Below are 21,384 nucleotides of genomic sequence, written 5' to 3' on the forward strand. Positions count from 1 at the left end.
CTTTTGTACTGGTCTGCTTGTTTCTCTTTTACCTCTCAGAGTGATGTAAGAAAATCAGGGTCACAAACCAGGGGATGAGCTAGCTGCCTTTGCTGGCAGAGCTTGTGGCCTGGAAAATCCCATTGCAAGAGGAGGAGGATCAGTGCCCTGGACTCCTGCTTCCCGGCCATGATCTCCCTGTGGGGTACAGGGTCAAGCGGGTGTGACCTTTCTCTTTCCAGACCACCCCTGATACCTAGGACCCCAGAATTCCCTGCCAGGGGGCAGCTGTTGTCAGAAAGCTGGGTGGACAGAGCTTGGCCGTGCAGGCTGGATGCCTCTGCATATGCTCAAAGCCCTTTACAGTGTGAGGTGGAGCTGCGACAGGGTTCAGAGGAGGCAAGCTGGGGGCCAGGACTGAGGCGCATTCTAGCACAGAACTGGAGGGAGCCCTAGAAGTCCAAATTCAAACCTGGCCTTCCGGGCCATTATGCAGGCATGCTTATTGTGATGAGAGGCTAGAATAGTCACAGTTAGGTTGATTTACGCTTTCCCTGGAGAAGGGCATGGCAACCCACTCCAGTATTCATGCCTGGAGAATCCTGTGGACAGAGAGCTCAGCAGGCTATATTCCATAGGGTCACACAGAATCAGACCTGACTGAAGCAACTTAGCATGCACCCACATGCTCTATAAACATTTAGATATAGATAAGAGGATCTTCCTTTGTACTGTTTCCCAGGCCAGCAGATAGTATGAGCAGGCCCACCACTCAAGCTCAGAACTGGGAAAGTATGGCTGTAAAAAGGGTCTCCCTCCTAGGAGTAGGGGTCATGCCATACCTCCATGGAACTCGCCCTCTCCCCAGTCCCCTGCCCCATCTTCTTGGTATTGATAAGGTCTGGGCGACATAATCTAAACTGGTGAGAACAAGGCATCACCTTTGATTCCACCCAACCAGAATTCCTGAGTCAGGCACTGTGCCGGGTTCTAAATCATGCTCTCCCATCCCTTCCCCACCAAAGGGGCAAGAGACGTCTAAGATACTGATGTTAGGTTTGGGGATCAGAGGCGCTTTACAGGACTTTGAAATAATGAGGCCAAAATGACACAGAAGCCAGCACTTCTCTCTGCCTAGATCTCACGATCCTAATATTGACTGTCCACACTAGGCTGTATATTGTCACCCTGCTTATTTAACTTATATGCAGAGTACATCATGAGAAACGCTGGGCTGGAAGAAGCACAAGCTGGAATCAAGATTGCCAGGAGAAATATCAATAACCTCAGATATGCAGATGACACCACCCTTATGGCAGAAAGTGAAGAGGAACTCAAGAGCCTCTTGATGAAAGTGAAAGTGGAGCGTGAAAAAGTTGGCTTAAAGCTCAACATTCAGAAAACAAAGATCATGGCATCTGGTCCCATCACTTCATGGGAAATAGATGGGGAAACAGTGGAAACAGTGTCAGACTTTATTTTTGCGGGCTCCAAAATCACTGCAGATGGTGCCTGCAGCCATGAAATTAAAAGACACTTACTCCTTGGAAGGAAAGTTATTACCAACCTACATAGCATATTCAAAAGCAGAGACATTACTTTGCCAACAAAGGTCTGTCTAGTCAAGGCTATGGTTTTTCCAGTGTGAGAGTTGGACTGTGAAGAAGGCTGAGTGCCGAAGAATTGATGCTTTTGAACTGTGGTGATGGAGAAGACTCTTGAGAGTCCCTTGGACTATAAGGAGATCCAACCAGTCCATTCTGAAGGAGATCAGCCCTGGGATTTCTTTGGAAGGAATGATGTGGAAGCTGAAACTCCAGTACTTTGGCCACCTCATGCAAAGAGTTGCCTCATTGGAAAAGACTCTGATGCTGGGAGGGATTGGGGGCAGGAGGAGAAGGGGACAACAGAGGATGAGATTGCTGGATGGCATCACTGACTCGGTGGACGTGAGTCTGAGTGAACTCTGGGAGTTGGTGATGGACAGGGAGGCCTGGCGTGCTGCGATTCATGGGGTCGCAAAGAGTCGAACGCGACTGAGCGACTGAACTGAACTGAACACTGAACTGAACTCAGGACCCAGGCCAAGGGCACAAAACAGGTGCTTGATAAATAGCAGACAGATGATTGAATGCATTTTCTACCCACTTTTTCAAGGAAATCCTAAGAGCTGAGTCCCTGACTTCAGGCTACTGGGAGAAAGCAGGTTCAGAGGCTTCGGCAGTAGCACTGCAAGGTTTAGACTGTGACACAGGGGAGTGAATGGAACCTGGGCAGCGACTGGCCCTGGATGCAGACAGGCATCTCCCAACAGGTCCCGGCAGAAGCATCAGCAGAAGCTGTTATCTCTGGCTCAGACCAGTTGAGGATATTTCCTGGCAACTGGCCCCAGAAGGCTTTAAAGGAAGGGGGGTGGGTGTATGGAGGGACTGGAGTTTCTACTGTCGAGTCAGGGATGTTCCTCTGGGTTCCTGAACTTGTGTGTGTGTGTGTGTGTGTAGGCTTCCCCACATCAGTAAGCAATTCTCGGATACTAGCAGTGTGTCCAAAAACTCAACTCAATTCTGACATTATCTACCTAGAGATGGCATCAGATTCCATAGGTAAAGGGCTCTGTCCCAAAAGACCACCCTTCACTTCAGATGCCTTTTCTCTCAACTGCAGGGTCCATCAAAGAAGCCAGACTGGGCCTCAAAGGTTCTTTGTCTGGAATGTATGGAAGACATGAAGAGTTAAAACTAGATAGTCCCTGAAAAAGGCCTGCCTGGATAATGATCTCTTCCTGTACCCGGAGGAAAATGCCTGGTGATTTACTCGGGACCTCAGCAACAGTGACTGACTCTTAAATGAATGAGAAAGAAAGCCCAGGGGATGGATGGGTGCGGATCCTCCAGAGAGTTTGAGCCCTCAAGCCTCTGACACCTGGTAGCTCAGATCGTAAAGAATCTGCCTGCAGTGTGGGAGACCTGTGTTCAATTCCTGGGTCGGGAGTATCCCCTGGCGAAGGAAATGGCAACCCACTCCAGTATTCTTGCCTGGAGAATTCCATGGACAGAGGAGCCTGGCGAGCTACAGTCCATGGGGTCGCAGAGTCAGACACGACTAAGCAACTAACACAGACAAGGAGCTGAGGTGCAGAGAATACAAGGAATCTACTCTGGGTTGCTTTGTTTATGAGCAACAGAACTAGGCCTTAAATCAAGATGTGCTGTTTCTAAAGCCTGTGTGGTTAACTTTGTCCCATACAGGGTGGGATCTGGGGAGTGCTTGCTATCTGTCCTGATCTTTTGGGTAGGATTTCCACATTTCCACCTTCCAGGGTAGGTCTTGCTGTGTTCCATCTAAACAGTGTCTAGTTTCAGGACCTAGTCTAGGGAAATGAACGCTTTACAATGAGACCAACGGTTCAGAATACTAAATTTGGAGCTTTGGGCCACAGGTGTTCTGGCTAATCACTCAAATTTATTATGAGTAATGGTCTAATAGGAACCATGATTTTTGTTATAGGTACAAAATTTTGATTTCTTGATGGATGCTGCTGGATGTCCAGGGGAACACCTGATGATCTTTTCTTGGAGGCAGAGCTCCCAGGACTGCTCCTGGAATTCCTGTTTCCAGGCCTGGCATTCCAACTTCATGAGTAGCTACATTGGAGAAGGAGAAAATGGGGAAAGTCCACTCCCTGGGGTAAAAGTGTTCACCCCTGAAATGTGGCTCAGCTGGTAAAGAATTCACATGCAATGTGGGAGACCTGGGTTTGATCCCTGGGTTGGGAAGACTCCCTGGAGAAAGGAAAGGCTTACCCACTCCAGTTTTCTGGCCTGGAGAATTCCACGGACTGTGTAGTCCATGGGGTCACAAAGAGTTGGACACGACTGACAGACTTCCACAGGACTGGAAAAGGTCAGTTTTCATTCCAATCCCAAAGAAAGGCAATGCCAAAGAATGCTCAAACTATTACACAATTACACTCATCTCACATGTTAGTAAAATAATGCTCAAAATTCTCCAAGCCAGGCTTCAGTAATATGTGAACCGTGAACTTCCTGATGTTCAAGCTGGTTTTAGAAAAGGCAGAGGAACCAGAGATCAAATTGCCAACATCCACTGGATCATGGAAAAAGCAAGAGAGTTCCAGAAAAACATCTATTTCTGCTTTATTGACTATGCCAAAGCCTTTGACTGTGTGGATCACAATAAACTGTGGAAAATTCTGAAAGAGATGGGAATACCAGACCACCTGACCTGCCTCTTGAGAAATCTGTATGCAGGTCAGGAAGCAACAGTTAGAACTGGACATGGAACAACAGACTGGTTCCAAATAGGAAAAGGAGTACGTCAAGGCTGTACATTGTCACCCTGCTTATTTAACTTATATGCAGAGTACATCATGAGAGATGCTGGACTGGAAGAAACACAAGCTGGAATCAAGATTGCCAGGAGAAATATCAATAACCTCAGATATGCAGATGACACCACCCTTATGGCAGAAAGTGAAGAGGAACTCAAAAGCCTCTTGATGAAAGTGAAAGTGGAGAGTGAAAAAGTTGGCTTAAAGCTCAACATTCAGAAAACAAAGATCATGGCATCCGGTCCCATCACTTCATGGGAAATAGATGGGGAAACAGTGGAAACAGTGGAAACAGTGTCAGACTTTATTTTTGCGGGCTCCAAAATCACTGCAGATGGTGCCTGCAGCCATGAAATTAAAAGACGCTTACTCCTTGGAAGGAAAGTTATGACCAACCTAGATAGCATATTCAAAAGCAGAGACATTACTTTGCCAACAAAGGTCCATCTAGTTAAGGCTATGGTTTTTCCTGTGGTCATGTATGGATGTGAGAGTTGGACTGTGAAGAAGGCTGAGCGCCAAAGAATTGATGCTTTTGAACTGTGGTGTTGGAGAAGACTCTTGAGAGTCCCTTGGACTGCAAGGAGATCCAACCAGTCCATTCTGAAGGAGATCAGCCCTGGGATTTCTTTGGAGGGAATGATGCTGAAGCTGAAACTCCAGTACTTTGGCCACCTCATGCAAAGAGTTGCCTCATTGGAAAAGACTCTGATGCTGGGAGGGATTGGGGGCAGGAGGAGAAGGGGACAACAGAGGATGAGATGGCTGGATGGCATCACTGACTTGATGGACTTGAGTCTGAGTGAACTCCGGGAGTTGGTGATGGACAGGGAGGCCTGCCGTGCTGTGATTCATGGGGTCGGGAAGAGTCGGACACGACTGAGCGACTGAACTGAACTGAACTGAGTGACTTTCAATTTATTTCACTTTCTGAAAGTCACAGAATTCCAGGGATAAACACTGTCTGACGTCTTCTCCCCTCAGGTGGACCTGGGCTCAAGGACCTAAGTCTCAATGCTAATCTGTTCTCCAGCTGATAGGGGGGCCAAGCTTTAGGACTCACTTTTCATTTCATCTCTGTTTGTTTTAGAATGGCAAGGAGGACCTTTGTGAAGTCTTTGTTTTGGTTCAGAATTAAAACTTAACCTCAAACCTTTCCAAGAAATATGTCTTTCTTTTTTCTAAGTATTTCCCAGAGGACAGGGCTCCATGGGATTTCCGGATATGGCTATGTCTTCCAAATATCTAATATGGTTCTCTTCCAAATATTAATATAAATATCTCTTGTTTTATTATCTTTTAATATTTATGTATTTAGGCTTTTTTATTTATTTATTTGGCTGCACTGGGTCTTCATTGCTGTGCCAGGCTTTCTCTAGTTATGGCGAGTGGGGACTACTTTTCATTGCAGTGCACAGGCTTCTCATTGCAGTGGCTTCTCTTGTTCTGGAGCACAGGCTTTAGGCATACAGGCTTCAGTAGTCGGAGCTCGAGGGCCCAAGAGCGCTGGCTCGGTAGTTGTGGAGCACGGGCTTAGTTGTTGCATGTCATGTGGAATCTTCTCAGACCAGGGGTTGAACCCATGTCTCCTGCATTGGCAGGCAGATTCTAATCCACTGATCCACCAGGGAGGTCCCTCTGTTTTATTTTTCAATCTATTCCCTTTGAGCTTGGCAGGCAGATTCTAATCCACTGATCCACCAGGGAGGTCCCTCTGTTTTATTTTTCAATCTATTCCCTTTGAGCTATTTTACTGTTGATGAAAAATCATACTTCATCCAATGTTCCTTCATGGGAACAATTTTTTGAAAACTCGATATTCTCGTCTCCACAGATTCAAACTTCAAGTCTGAAAGGAAGAAAGGATGGAAAGTTGTTGTTTTTTTTTTTTTTTAGGTTATAACCATCCACAGGGGTGTGGCACCATGGTTAGATGCTCAGAGTGTAAGGTCAGTCAGTCAGCCTTTACCACTGGGTGATCCGGGACAAGTCAGTCAGTTTTTCTAAGCCTCAGTTTCCTTATCTATGAAGTGAATCTAAAAGTGGTGCCTTCCTTACAGGGGTGATGTTGGGAGGATTGCTGGGGTCCTGCCCCGGCTGATCCAGGGTATTCAAAGCGGGGACGGCATCGGCGACCTATTTATTTAAATATTTTATCAAAGATATAAAGAGTAATAGGATGAGGATAGCTCAGTAGGAAAATTCAGTGGAGAAAAGAGGCTGAGTAGCTTGGTTTACGCGGGAGACCAATAAAACTTCAAGACAAGAAGTTTGCACCACTTACGTAGGCCGCAGGCGTCCTTCGGTTCTCCCGAAGGAGAGGAGACACTGAGGCCTCCCCGGTCGGATCTTAGAAGCCCAGGCATAATTAGTAAGCATGGCGGGTTCCGCGCTCCAGACGGAGACTCAACCAGAGTGAGAGAGAGCGCGACATGGGGAGACCAGTATTTCGAGAAACTGATCCCAATTCTTCATTTTCCAGAGTCTGTTTTTATACACTGAGATGTTATACAAAAGTCACGCGGGGTCAGCAGTCCTGACTTTTATCAAAGTCAGGTGCTTCATACAAATGTATACAGAGGTCTTAGGGGTGTTACATCATCTTCTGGCCAGGGGGCCTGCTGACAATTTACGACCCTCTCCTTGTGACAGCGGTCAGTCAACCAGGACACTTATTTCTCCAGGGGTGATTATTCTCAAAACAGACGCCACCCAAATAAAGTTACATTCCTATAGGGTGAGGGTGTAGTGGGTTTTAGTTAAGGAAAGAATTTACTTAGCCTAAGGTCTAACGTGATTAGTATCAAAGGTTAATACTTATTTCTTCTATATATTCATTAATGTGTGTAAGGTCAGGGGATGTGGAGACTTAGCAACAAACATTGGCTCAACAAATGAAAAACCCTTCACCAATACAGTTTCTAATCAGCCCATTATACTTATACTAATAGTTTTCTAACTTTTCTAAGGAACCTGTTTTTAGAAGGTTTAAAGCATCTCGTGCCTCTCACGGTTGGGAGGCTGTGAGCAATCACATGTGGCCGGACAAGCCCGTCAGGCAGGCTAGAGAACCTTCAGAGGAGTTTGTAGGTTAAAACACTCTTATCACGCCCAGGAATTATTATTAACTGGAGCTCTAGGTTAACTCCTTCTCCGAAAGAGGTGGTGGGGGACAGCCCCCCGTAAAGTCAGAGATGTAGGTGAGAGCACAAAGTAGTAAAGTAGGCAGGCTCTGGTAATGGGGGTAGATGCTCGAGGATTTCCAGGGGGACTCCTGAGGCTTGATCCCGCCTTTGGGTATGTCGAGCCTCCTTCCTCATGACCTTTGTCACGGGCGGAGTACCTCACTCTGGCCCCCAACAGAGGATGAAATGAGATAATCTACACAAAGCATCTAGTCAGGGCTGGGTACCTAGCAAGGGCTCAGGAAATAGTAGCCTGTCATTATTATTAGCTATTATTTGCTCTGTATCTGTACAGTCCCCAGCACTGTACCACCAGCTATTAGGCAAAGGCCAGCTAAGAGAACTAGGGACTGGACTGTAGTTCCTGGCTCAGATGCTAATTTATGTAATATTTGTTACATATTCAAGAATACGTTTTTTTGTAAGTTATGAAAAATAATGATGAAACAATAACCCATGGATCTACCATTCAACTTGAGTAAACTACTGCTGCTGCTGCTGCTAAGTCACTTCAGTCGTGTCCGACTCTGTGCGACCCCATAGACGGCAGCCCACCAGGCTCCCCCGTCCCTGGGATTCTCCAGGCAAGAACACTGGAGTGGGTTGCCATTTCCTTCTCCATGAAATGGAGAAGTGAAATGTGAAAAGTGAAAGTGAAGTCGCTCAGTTGTGTCCGACTCTTAGCGATCCCATAGACTGCAGCCTACCAGGCTCCTCTGTCCATGGGGTTTTCCAGGCAAGAGTACTGGAATGGGGTGCCATTGCCTTCTCCAGAGTAAACTACTACCATGGGTTAAAGCTACTTTTGAGTTCCTCCCCAGCCCACCTCATTGCCTTTTCTTAGATGTGACCATCTATTAATAGAAAGAAAGCTGAGCACTGAAGAATTGATGCTTTTGAACTCTGGTGTTGGAGAAGACTCTTGAGAGTCCCTTGGACTACAAGGAGATCCAACCAGTCCATCCTAAAGGAAATCAGTCCTGAATATTCATTGGAAGGACTGATGCTGAAGCTGAAACTCCAATACACTGGCCACCTGATGGGAAGAACTGACTCACTGGAAAAACCCTGATGCAGGGAAAGACTGAAGGTGGGAGGTGAAGGGGACAACAGAGGATGAGATGGTTGGATGGTATCACCCACATAATGGACATGAATTTGAGTAGGCTCTGGGAGTTGGTGATGGACAGAGAAGCCTGGTGTGCTGCAGCCCATGAGGTGGCAAAGAGTCAGACATGACTGAACGACTCAACTGGTGATCTGAAAATGAGGGTTTGTGCTGGCGTCTTCATTTACTGGCTTGGTGACCAGAATAGTCAGTCGTTTAATCTTACCGAGATACAGCTTGTTTATATTTGAAAAATGGGGATAAAACCATACGTGCTCCACCTTCTTCCACATACTCCATCTTCCTCCTTTGAGGTTTTAATAATGCCCATTCTTTATTGAGCATCAACTATATACAAGGAACTTTTTTACATTATCAATAATCCTGAAAACAATTGTAACTAGATTTGCAATTCTAAATATAAGTATTAATGACCTTCATTTTTCCAATAAGGAGAGGAGGCTGAAGCCTTAATTTCGCCAGAACTAAATTGGGGTGCCAATCTCAGAGAACACAGGTTCCACCCCTAGTGGGGAAACTAAGATCCCACACACCACGCAGCCAAAAATATTATAAAGCCCTGTTTATAAAGGATTTTGACTATGACACCTCTCTTTTGGTCTCTGAGTTCAATAATAGAGTTGTGTTTATAATTTCATTCCTTTTAAAATGAACATGTATGTATATATAATCCCCTAAATGATATATTATTTAATTTTGCTGGGTTTTGAGCTTTATAAAGTGATGTTATACTGTATGAGCATTTCTGCATTTCCCCCACCATTCTAAGACTAATTTATTCCTGTATTTGCATATAGCTGTATTCATGTTCACTGCTGTATAATAATCTATAACACTCCAACTCACCCTTTCTCTTGTTGGCAGACATTTGTTCTGTTTTGCTGCTGTAAATAGTGCTGCCATGAACATTCTCATACAAGATTCCTGGTGTGTGTGTGTAAGAGTTCTCTAGTATATATATGAAGAGTGGAGTTGCTGAAGCACAGAATAATTTTCAGGACAATTTCTAAAGAGGTTGTAGTCTGCAGAGAACACAGGTTCCATCCCTAGTGGGGAAACTAAGACCCCACACACCACACGGCCAAAAAAATTACAAAGACCTGTTTATAAAGGATTTTGACTATGACACCTCTCTTTTGGTCTCTGAGTTCAAGACCCCTTCCTTTACACACAAACACATACAACTGGCTCAAGGGAAGAAAAAAAATGTCTTGAAGAGGTATTAAATGTCTTGAGAATGAACCAAGACTTGGATGCCAGGCTTACTAAAGTAAGAAGATGGATAAGACAGAGCCCTCAAAGATAGAAGACTCTAGGTGAAACTGGGAGCATGCTGTTAACTTCATGTCAACCTCTTTTCTTTCTATCTTTCCTTTTTTAAATTCAATAAGCATTAAAAAAAAAAACTATGAATGTAGGAACTATATTAGGAGATATTTAGAACAGAAACCTGAAAAATATGTATTCTCTTTTCTTTAGGAGGTCATAGTCTAGTGATAAAGGCATCTATCTACTTGTATCTATCTTAAGACATTGTACAAATTAAATAACTGAATACAGTAATGAACCAATACTTTCATACAGGCAATGTCTTGAGTGAAATTACCCTTATAACTTCATAATAAAATTATCACATAATTCTATAATCCACTCTGAGATTGGCACCTCAATTTAGTTCTGGCGAAATTAAGGCTTCAGCCTCCTCTCCTTATTGGAAAAATGAAGGTCATTAATACTTATATTTAGAATTGCAAATCTAGTTACAATTGTTTTCAGGATTATTGATAATGTAAAAAAGTTCCTTGTATATAGTTGATGCTCAATAAAGAATGGACATTATTAAAACCTCAAAGGAGGAAGATGGAGTACGTGGAAGAAGGTGGAGCACGTATGGTTTTATCCCCATTTTTCAAATATAAACAAGCTGTATCTCGGTAAGATTAAACGACTGACTATTCTGGTCACCAAGCCAGTAAATGAAGACGCCAGCACAAACCCTCATTTTCAGATCACCACCTTTTAAAAACCACAACACTCTTACCTATCTCATGCTTTCCTGTTGAAAAGCATTAAAGGAGAATTCGGAAGATAAAAAGACTATCCAGGTAAGTGGAACTTAAGTAGGTTCTTGACCCCAGGAGAGGTGAGTTTAAGGAGAGAGTATTTAGAAGCATACAAACACTTGTTAGGATAACAACCAAGAGTCAGCCAGGGATGGGTGTAGGTTCAGCAAGACTAGAGTTAGAGCTCCACCCACGTCTTAGGGTTTTGACTAGCTACTGAGCGGACGCCAGAAGCCTGAGAACAACTAGGAAAGACGTTTAAACCCGGCCACCCGACGCACCCCAGTCCTCTCCCAGATCGCCCAGTCCGTCTCAGGAGGCGGAGAGTCGTGGCGTCGCTAGCCTATCATCATTGCCAAGCTCAGCGGAGTCGATTCTTAATTGGCCAGTGTTAGGGTGACGTCACACTAGCCGCTCCGGCGAAGGAAGAGGACGCCATGATTGGTTGGCGCTGGGACGGCGGGCGGTGGAGGAGCCTGGCTAGTCTGGATTTCAAACCGGTGCTGGGCTGTCTCCATCCATGTTTTGAGGCCGTTGGGGGCTGCGGAGGGCGGGAAGTCGGCTCAGTGGAAACCTGGATTTGGTTCTAAGAGCCGTGGAATTGAGAAGAAGTGACCGGAAGTGATCTTGGGACTGACCGGAAGCGAGGCCTGGAGAGGAAAGGGAGAGTGGTTCCCGGGAGGGAGGGGATTTCCAGCGGAAAGGGGCGGGGGAAAGGTGCTAAAGCGGCGTGGGAGTGCCGGCTAGGCAGCGGGTCGCTGCTGCTGGTTTGTTTGGAAAACAGCGAGTGACCACCGCGAGCTCAAGGGGAGATCTCAAAAAGAGTGCAAGGAGTCCAGGGTTACCTCTGGACAGTCTGGAAGAGTTAAGCCAAAGGGCCCTCGTGCTCTAGAGACCTGGGTGCGGGGGAGGGATTTTGGAAGTAGGGGCAGCCGAGAGCCAGGAGCCAAGGGTACGGGAGGTTAGTTGTGTGGGCAGTGTGGGTGGGGCTTGGGGGTGGCTTGGTGGGTGCTGCGTGGGAGATCTTGGTTTGGAGTTTTCTACAGTCTTGCAGTCTTGCCCCGGTTGGGTAGAATCACGCTACTCGCCTTTGTACAAGAAACTGTCTCCTGGGGCAAGGAAGGAGCCAGAATGGCCTGGGCTCTGAAGCTGCCTCTGGCCGATGAGGTGATTGAATCCGGGCTGGTGCAGGACTTTGATGCTAGTCTATCCGGGATCGGCCAGGAACTGGGTGCTGGTGCCTATAGCATGAGGTGAGTGAGATTTTCCCAGACCCTGCACCTTCTGAGTAACAAAGGCAGGATAGAGAATAACGGGGGAGGAAAGAGGTGTGTTGAGTTAGAGAAGCTCTCCGCGGTTAGAGAAAAGGAACTTGTTTCTTTTTTGAGTGGTGAGCATTGTGGTAGAAATGGAAAAAGAGATTATGGACAGTGTCAAGAAGAATGGCTCTTGATTAGCAACCAAGTGAATATTGAGAGGCTGTTGTGCCAGTGTGGGTGATTTGGAGACTGTTGGTGTGTGTGTGTGTGTGTGTGTGTGTGTGTGTGTGTGTGTGTGTGTACGTACGTGTGGGTAGGTTGCACTGGACTTGTGTGAGTAAGAGGCCACATTGAACATGTGAGGTGTTTAGGGAGTTGGGACTTAAATGATAAATATTGGTTGACTGCTTTTGGGGAAGAAATGTGAGATCCTAAGTCCACACGTTTGTATCTTAACCAACTTTCAGGCTTTACTCAATTCTGGGGTTTCTGACTTTTGAAACATAAGCTGTGAAATGAAAAAGTGTCAACAAGAACTTTTAGATGCTTCTAGACCTTCGTGTATCAAGCCAAATGTTTATAATAAATAAAAATCTCCTGTGAAAGCAACATAACCTGCCATGTAATTTATTTGCATGCTTTAGCAACTTCGTTCCCCCAATATAGTTTGTTTCATTTAAAAGATGTGCAAGAGCCATGTCTGGAAATGTTGAAACATCTGCATCTTAATGTTTGATGGAATATAACTGGGTTTCCAAATGGATAATAAGCTTAATCTAAATAAGTGAGTCAAAGAAACTTTAGAATTTAGCACTTTTAATTAGGTTTATGAGTTTATAATGAGAGGATGCCTTTTATGGTGAAAGTGGGCAAATTTTGTATTGTTAGTGAGCATCTTTGAAAGTTATAAAAGTGAACTTCCTTTCTTTAACCCTGCTAAGTCAAAGTGAACTTTACTCATTGAAGTAAAATTATGAGTTAGAACTTAATACTTCATTTTCGGAAATCTTTGCTTACAGTTAGAATAATAAAGGCCATCCTTGAATACATATTTTAGTAATTTTCATGGAAATTTGAGTTCTATCATGCAGTGCTCTTAGCCTTGAGAAATTTAATTTTGTCTGTTCTTGTTAAAATAAGTCTTACCATAAAAAGAGAAATTAACCTGGTTATGAAAGTTAAATGTCCTGACCCTGAGCTTGTGCGTCAGTACTGACATAATATTTGACAATTTATGGTGGTGTTTGTATAAAGATTACTACCACAAAAAGTTAAGTTTTGTCTAGGTTATCACAGTTAAGGATGGAGATAATTGAATATAGCTGTACTTGGTATAAAAATAGTTTAACATCATTAGCAAACATTTGGGTATCAACTATGTGCTCTCTCTACCATGTGACCTTACCTTACATTTATGAATGCTTTCCTATTCATACCCTGAGTGCTCCTCACATATATTAGTAGAATGCCTTGTATATTTACATGTTTGGAATTTTTTCCAACATTAAATCCACAATAGTTTTCAAACATCACTTTATTTTTTCTCAATAGCACAATGTGTAAAAAATGTTTTTCAAGTATTTTTTCTTTGTCCTCTTTCACCTTCCTCTTTTTCATGCACTTTGCTATTGTCATGATTCTCTTGTCTCTTACACACATTTAATCATTTGCATTAATTTGTGTTAAATAGATACTAGTTCTCAAACTGTAGTATTAGAGTCATCTGGAAACTTATAAAAAATAGTTTCCAGCATCCCATCTTTGGGGCACAGACTAAAAATCTGATTTTGTAAAAGCAAGTTCTTTGGTGATTTTGATTCACATAGTCCATGGACCACATTTTGAGAAACACTGATTGGAGGAGGTTTTATTCTCAAAGACAATGATTCTTTGCTCTCCCTTTTTCTTCTTTTAAGTAAACCTGAGGTTACTTTTCCTAAATCTTTGTTAGGGAAATGTTCTCGCTGACAGCAATTTTTAAAAGAATTTTTATGTGTTTATTTATTTTTACTGCTCTGGGTCTTTGTTGCTGTGTGAGGGCTTTTTGTATTACAGTTGGGGTGAGCGGGGCCTACTCTCTAGTAGCAGTGTGCTGGCATCTGTTTACCGTGGCTTCTCCTGATGCAGAGCTTGGGCCCTAGGGCACTGCAGGCCTCAGTAGTTTAGAGGGCAGGCCCGAGCAGTTGTGGCCCATGGTCCCTGCTACCCCACGGCATGTGGGATTCTCCTGGACCAGGATCGAATCTGTGTCCCCTGCACTGCCAGGCGGACTGCCAACCACTGGACCACCAGGGAAGCCCCAACAGCAGTTTGTTTTATAAAATATTTTCCTAACATATTTGTTTTCCTCTGACTTGCTTATTTCTACTGCATCTTAAAATGGTTTCATTTATACAGCTGTTGGTTTATACTTTATAAATGATTTACCTTAGTTGGATGTTTTGATTCTTCATCTGCCATTGCATTCATTAACTCTATTATTTTCATAAGTGGTCCTTTAATAGTCTCCATATTTTTTCCTTACATCTTAATACATGGCACACACTTTATAATTAAAATAAAGGAAGTTCCCTAAAAACATGCTGAATAAAAGAAGCCAGTCACAGAAGACTACATATGATTCTCTTTCTTGGGAATGTCCAGAATTGGCAAATCTGTAGGGACAGAAGGTAGATTAGTGGTTGACTAGATAGTTAAGGACAGGGAAGCCTGGTGTCCAGGGGGTCACACTGAATAATAGATCTTTGTATCAGTTTACTTATCCATTCAACTACTGAAGGGCATCTTGGTTGCTTCCAAGCTTAGGCATTATAAATAAAGCTGTTATAAACATCTGTGTGCAGATTTTTGTGTGCAGATGGTTTTCATCTTTGAGCAGATACCAAGGAATGCCATTACTGGATCATATGGTATGAGTATGTTTAGTTTCGTAAAAAACTGCCAAACCATCCTCCAAAGTGGCTGTACCATTTCGATTCCTACCAGCCACGAGAGAGTTCTGGTATTACTCCACACCTTGTCAGAATTTGGTGGTGTCATTGTTCTGGATTTTGGCCATCCTAAAAGGTGTGTAGTGTATACTTAACTTTTTCAAGATCTGCCAAGCTGTTTTACACAACAGCTGAACCATTCTGCATTCTCACCTGCAATGTACAAGGAATCATATTTCTCTGCATCCTCATCAATACTTGTTTTCTGCGTTTTAAATGAAAGTCATCCTAGTGAGTGTGAACTAGGATCTGATATTTGTTTTGTGTTCCCTTGATGACCATGATGTTGAACATCTTTTCATGTGCTTGTTGGCCATTCATATGTCTTCTTTGGAAGAGGGTCCTTTGTGAAAGTGAAAGTTGCTTAGTCGTGTCCGACTCTTTGCAACCCCATGTGCTATACAGTCTATGAAATTCTCCAGGCCAGAATACTGGAGTGGGTAGCCTTTCCCTTCTGCAGGGAATCTTCTCAACTCAGGGATCAAACCCAGGTCTCCCGCATTGCAGGCAGATTCTTTACCAACTGAGTCACAAGGGAAGCCCATTTGAGTCCTTTGCCCAATTTTAAATTGGGTTGTTTTCACATTGTTGGGTTGAAGAGTTCTTTGTGTATTCTGATTACTAGATCATTAGGCTTCCCAGGTGGCTCAGTGGTAAAGAATCCACCTCCTGTTGCAGGAGATGTGGATTTGATCCCTGGATGGAGAAGATAGATGCCTGGGAGAAGGAAATGGCAACCCAGTCCAGTATTCTTGTCTGGAAAATCCCGTGGGCAGAAGAACCTTGCAGGTTACACTTGAAGGGGTCACAGGAGAGTCGGGCATGACTTATGGACTAAACAGCAGCTACAACAAGATTATTATCAGGTGTGTGGTTTGTAGGTACTTTCTCTAATTCTGCATGCTGTCTTTCACATTCTTGACAGTGTTCTTTGATTCACAAAAGTGTTTAATTTTTAAAAAATATTTATTTTTATTTATTATTTTATTTGACTGTGCTTGGTCTTACCTGCAGTATGTAAACTCTTAGTTGTAGGAAGTGGGATCTAGTTCCCTGACCAGGGATTGAACCCAGAACCCTGCATTGGAAATCCAGATTCTTAGTCATTGGACCACCAGGAACGTCCCCAGCTGTGTTTACTTTTTATGAAGTCCAATGTATTCACTTTGTTGCTTTATGCTTTTGATGTCAGCTCTTAAGAAACTGTTGCTAAATTCAAGTTATGGCCAATTACCCTGTGGTTTCTTCTAAGAGTTTATCGTTTATGCTCTTATGTTTAGGTTGTTGATCTATTTTGAGTTAATCTTTTATTTTTTTTTTAAAGGTTTTATTTTTTTTAATTTTTTTAATAGAAAATTATTTAATTAGTATACATGTGTTCCCCATCCTGAACCCTCCTCCCTCCTCCCTCCCCACACCATCCCTCTGGGTCGTCCCAGTGCACCAGCCCCAAGCATCCAGCATCATGCATTGAACCTGGACTGGCATCTCGTTTCATACATGACGTTTCACATGTTTCAATGCCATTCTCCCAAATCTTCCCACCCTCTCCCTCTCCCACAGAGTCCATAAGACTGTTCTATACATCAGTGTCTCTTTTGCTGTCTCGTATACAGGGTTATCGTTACCATCTTTCTAAATTCCATATATATGCGTTAGTATACTGTATTGGTGTTTTTCCTTCTGGCTTACTTCACTCTGTATAATAGGCTCCAGTTTCATCCACCTCATTAGAACTGATTCAAATGTATTCTTTTTAATGGTTGAGTAATACTCCATTGTGTATATGTACCCCAGCTTTCTTATCCATTCATCTGCTGATGGACATCTAGGTTGCTTCCATGTCCTGGCTATTATAGTGAGATAGGGGTCCAGCTTCATTTGTTTGTATTTGGATAGCCAGTTGTCCCAGCTATTTGTTCGTTTCCATGGAATGTTCTTTGTAGTCCCATTGAAAATCAAGTGGCCATTCTTGTAAGGATTTATTTGTGGACTCTATTCTGTTCCATTGGTTGATATGTCTTTTTGCCAGTACCACACTATTTTGATTACTGTAGCTTTGTAAAAAAGCTCTGAAATTGGGAAGTGTGATTCCTCTTATTTTGTTTTTCTTTTCCGTTATTGTTTTTTTGCTCTTCAGGGCGCCTTGTAGTGCTATACAAATTTGAAGGTAAGCCTTTCTGTTTCTGCAAAACAGGCCATTGGAATTTCGATAGGGATTTCATTAAATCTATAGATAGCTTTGGGAGTATTTCCATCTTAATACCAGGTTTATCAGTTCATGAACATGGGGTGTCTTTCCATTTATTTAGGTCATCTTTAATTTCTTTAAGCAGTGTTTTGTGGTTTTTAGTGTACAAGTCTTTCACATCCTTGGTTAAATTTATTCCTACATATTTTACTCTTTTAGAGGTTATTATGTGCTTAGTTGCTCAGCTGTGTCTGACTCTCTGTGGCCCTATGGACTGTAGCCCACCAGACTCCTCTGTCCATGGAATTTTCCAGGCAAGAATACTGGAGCATTCCCTACTCTGGGGGATCTCCCTGACTCAGGGAATCGAACCCGCATCCCTTGCATCTCCTACAAATGGCAGGCAGATTCTTTACCTCTAGTGCCACCTGGGAAGCCCTGGAGGTTATTGGGACTGCTATTTTTTCACTTAGCATAGTGACTTCAAGGTTGTTTTCAATGTTTCATGAAAGGATGTTGAATTTTGTCCTGTGCCTTTTCTATCAAAATGATCATATGGGGTATTACATTGTGATTTCCTTACCTGAACTATCCTTACACTTCTGAGATAAACCTCACTTAGTCATAGTTTAGAATCATTTTAATGTACTATTGGATTCAGTTTGGTAGTATTTTGTTGGGGATTTTTGTGTCTTTATTCATAAGGGATATTGGTCTGTACTGTTCTTGTATCCTTTTCTGGCTTTTGGTATCATAGACTGTTAGGAAGTGTTCCTCCCCCTTTTTGGGAAGAGTTTGAGTTAGAATAGTGTTACAGACTTTCCTGTTGGTACAGTGGATAAAAATCGCCTGCCAATGCAGGGGACATGGGTTCGATCCCTGGTCTGGGAAGGTTTCACAAACCATGGAGCAACTAAACCCATGCGCCACATCTACTGAGCCCATGTTCTAGAGCTCACAAGCTGCACCCATCAGTCCTGAAGCCTGCACACCTAGAGTCTGTGCTGCACAGCAAGAGAAGCCACTGCAGTGAGGAGGCTATTCGTCTCTAGAAAGAGCAGCCCCTACTCACTGCAACTGTGTCTTTGTGTGCTTTGTAATTTAAAACAGTGGAAGTGCAGTTGATTTATAATATTGTGTTTGTTTCTGGTGTGCATCAAAATGATTCAGTTATATATATATGTATATATTTCAGATTATTTTCTATTCTAGGTTATTATAATATACTGAATATAGTTCCCTGTGTAATTCAATAAATCTTTGTTGCTTATCTATTTTAAGTATAGTTTGTATCTGTTAATTGCATACTCCTGATTTACCCCTCCTTCCTCCCTTTCCCCTTTGCTACCTAAAGTTTGTTTTCTTAGTCTATTTTGTATATAGATTTATTTGTATTATTTTTTAGATTCCACATATAAGTGATATCATATAATATTTGTCTTTGACTTATTTCACTTAGTATAATATCCCACAGGTTCATCCATGTTGCTGCAAATGGCAGTATTTCATTCTTTTATGACTGGGTAATATTCCATTATAATATATATGTATATATATAATATTCCATTATTTTATATATTTTTTGATATATATATGTGTGTGATATATATATATCACATCCTCTCAAACCAATCAATCATCTGTTGATTGGTACCTGAGTTCTTACCATGTCTTGGCTTTTGTAAACAGTGCTGCTATGAAAATTGAGGTACATGTGCTTTTTTGAATTGAAGTTTTTTTCTTTTCTGGATATATGTCCAGGAGTGGGATTGCTGGGTCTTATGATAGTTCTGTTTTTAGTTTTTTGAGAAACCTCCATCCTCTTTTCCATAGTGGCTGCACCAATTTATATTCCCACCAACAGTGTAGGAGGGTTCCTTTTTCTCCGTACCCTCTCCAGCATTTATTGTTTATAGACTTTTTGATGACAGCCATTCTGACTGGTGTGTGGTGATGCCTCATTGTAGTTTTAATTTTCATATTCTCATAACTAGCAATGTTGAACATTTTTTTCATGTGCCTATGTGCTTATATGCTTTGTAATTTTTTGTTGAGAACTGGACATTTTGAGTATTATAATATGGTAACTCTGGAAGTCAGATTCTGCTCCCTCCCTAGAGATTACTGTTGTTACTGAATGAAAGCTGAAATTGTCTATTTGTTTAGTGACTTTTCTAAACTTTTTTTGTAGAGAGTATATTTATTGCTCTATATAGTCAGTGAAATCTCTTCTGTTATGTCATTATGTCCACCCTGTCAGTGACTTGACAAAGATTTCCTTAAATGCCTGGATCCAATAAGAAGAGAAAAGGAGGGGAAAAGAGTGTTCTTTCTTTAAATCTCATTGTCTCATTTTGCTAGGGAAGCTACTTCAGCCGTGGGGGCTGAGACAGTGGTGAGCCTCTTTGCCAGCTCCTCAGCAATCAAAACCAGTGATCAAGACACAAAACTCTGGGAGTTCCCTCGTGGCCTAGTAGTTAGGATTCTGAGGCTTCTCTGCCATGGCCCAGGTTCAATCCCTGACTGGTGAAATAAGATCTTGCAAGCTGAGCAGGGTGGCAAAAAGGAAAAAAAAAGACACATAACCTTGATTTTTGGAGACAAGATCCGTATCGCACATCCTAGCACCAGCAAGCTACAGTAGGATCTTGGGCTATTTATTGTTCCCACTGCTTCCTGCCATGGGACTGGGAGCTAAAAAATGATAGGTGCCATGCCAAGTGCTGAAATTAACTAAAACTTAGCAGCCTCTTTCTTCATCAAGCCTCCCTTGGATGCTGAAACTGTTGACTAGATTCCAGAGTTTCAAAATAATTGCCTCAGGCATTTCTTGCCAGCTCAGTTCTTTTGGTGAAAGACCAATTCCTAGAGCTTCCTACTCTGCTATCTTCCATGACCCCTGTCCTTAATCTACAATAGCCTTTTAATTGGTTCAACTCTGTTTCTAACTCTGCACTCACCACCATCCCCCCACCTAATCTGTTCTCTACACTGAAACTTTTGTAAGTGTGTGGGTATTTTGTTCATTTAAATAAAAAATAATTTCAGACTTGTGAAAGATTTGCAAAAACAGGCCAAGAATTTGTACATAGCCTTCACCCAGATTTCTTAAATGTTAATATTTACTAAATTTGCTTTTGTCTTTCCCCATCTCTCTTCACACACCTGCAGTTATTTTTTTCTGAACTGTTTCAGTTCAGTTCAGTTCAGTCGCTCAGTCGTGTCCGACTCTTCCCGACCCCATGAATTGCAGCACGCCAGGCCTCCCTGTCCATCACCAACTCCCGGAGTTCACTCAGACTCACACCCATTGAGTCAGTGATGCCATCCAGCCATCTCACCCTCTGTCGTCCCCTTCTCCTCCTGCCCCCAATCTCTCCCAGCATCAGAGTCTTTTCCAATGAGTCAACTCTTCGCATGAGGTGGCCAAACTACTGGAGTTTCAGCTTTAGCATCATTTCTTCCAAAGAAATCCCAGGGCTGATCTCCTTCAGAATGGACTGGTTGGATCTCCTTGCAGTCCAAGGGACTCTCAAGAGTCTTCTCCAACACCACAGTTCAAAAGCATCAATTCTTCAGCTTTCTTCACAGTCCAACTCTCACATCCATACATGACCACTGGAAAAACCATAGCCTTAACTAGATGAACCTTTGTTGGCAAAGTAATGTCTCTGCTTTTTAATATGCTATCTAGGTTGGACATGACTTTCCTTCCAAGGAGTAAGCGTCTTTTAATTTCATGGCTGCAGTCACCATCTGCAGTGATTTTGGAGCCCCCCAAAATAAAGTCTGACACTGTTTCCACTGTTTCCCTATCTATTTCCCATGAAGTGATGGGACCGGATGCCATGATCTTTGTTTTCTGAATGTTGAGCTTTAAGCCAACTTTTTCACTGTCCACTTTCACTTTCATCAAGAGGCTTTTGAGTTCCTCTTCACTTTCTGCCATAAGGGTGGTGTCATCTGCATATCTGAGGTTATTGATATTTCTCCCGGCAATCTTGATTCCAGCTTGTGTTTCTTCCAGTCCAGCATTTCTCATGATGTACTCTGCATAGAAGTTAAATAAGCAGGTTGACAATATACAGCCTTGACGTACTCCTTTTCCTATTTGGAACCAGTCTGTTGTTCCATGTCCAGTTCTAACTGTTGCTTCCTGACCTGCATACAGATTTCTCAAGAGGCAGGTCAGGTGGTCTGTTATTCCCATCTCTTTCAGAATTGTCCACAGTTTATT

At 42.8% G+C, this 21,384-nt stretch overlaps 1 protein-coding gene across 5 annotated transcripts in view; it reads left to right on the top strand.

The window, feature by feature from the left end:
• The first annotated feature begins 11,106 nt into the window (after positions 1 to 11,106).
• The window catches only part of TFCP2 (transcription factor CP2), a 53,230-nt gene continuing 42,952 nt past the window's right edge, over positions 11,107 to 21,384 (top strand). For 3 of the 5 annotated variants that reach the window (XM_061416071.1, XM_061416072.1, XM_061416074.1), the window contains exon 1: positions 11,107 to 11,960. In XM_061416071.1, the coding sequence (XP_061272055.1) occupies positions 11,839 to 11,960 (122 nt within the window). In that variant the 5' untranslated portion in view covers positions 11,107 to 11,838. The remainder of the gene's footprint in view (positions 11,961 to 21,384) is intronic. The other 2 variants (XM_061416070.1, XM_061416073.1) reach the window with 1 other exon arrangement.

Source organism: Bos javanicus, chromosome 5, assembly GCF_032452875.1.
Source record: "Bos javanicus breed banteng chromosome 5, ARS-OSU_banteng_1.0, whole genome shotgun sequence".
Lineage (NCBI taxonomy): Eukaryota > Metazoa > Chordata > Mammalia > Artiodactyla > Bovidae > Bos > Bos javanicus.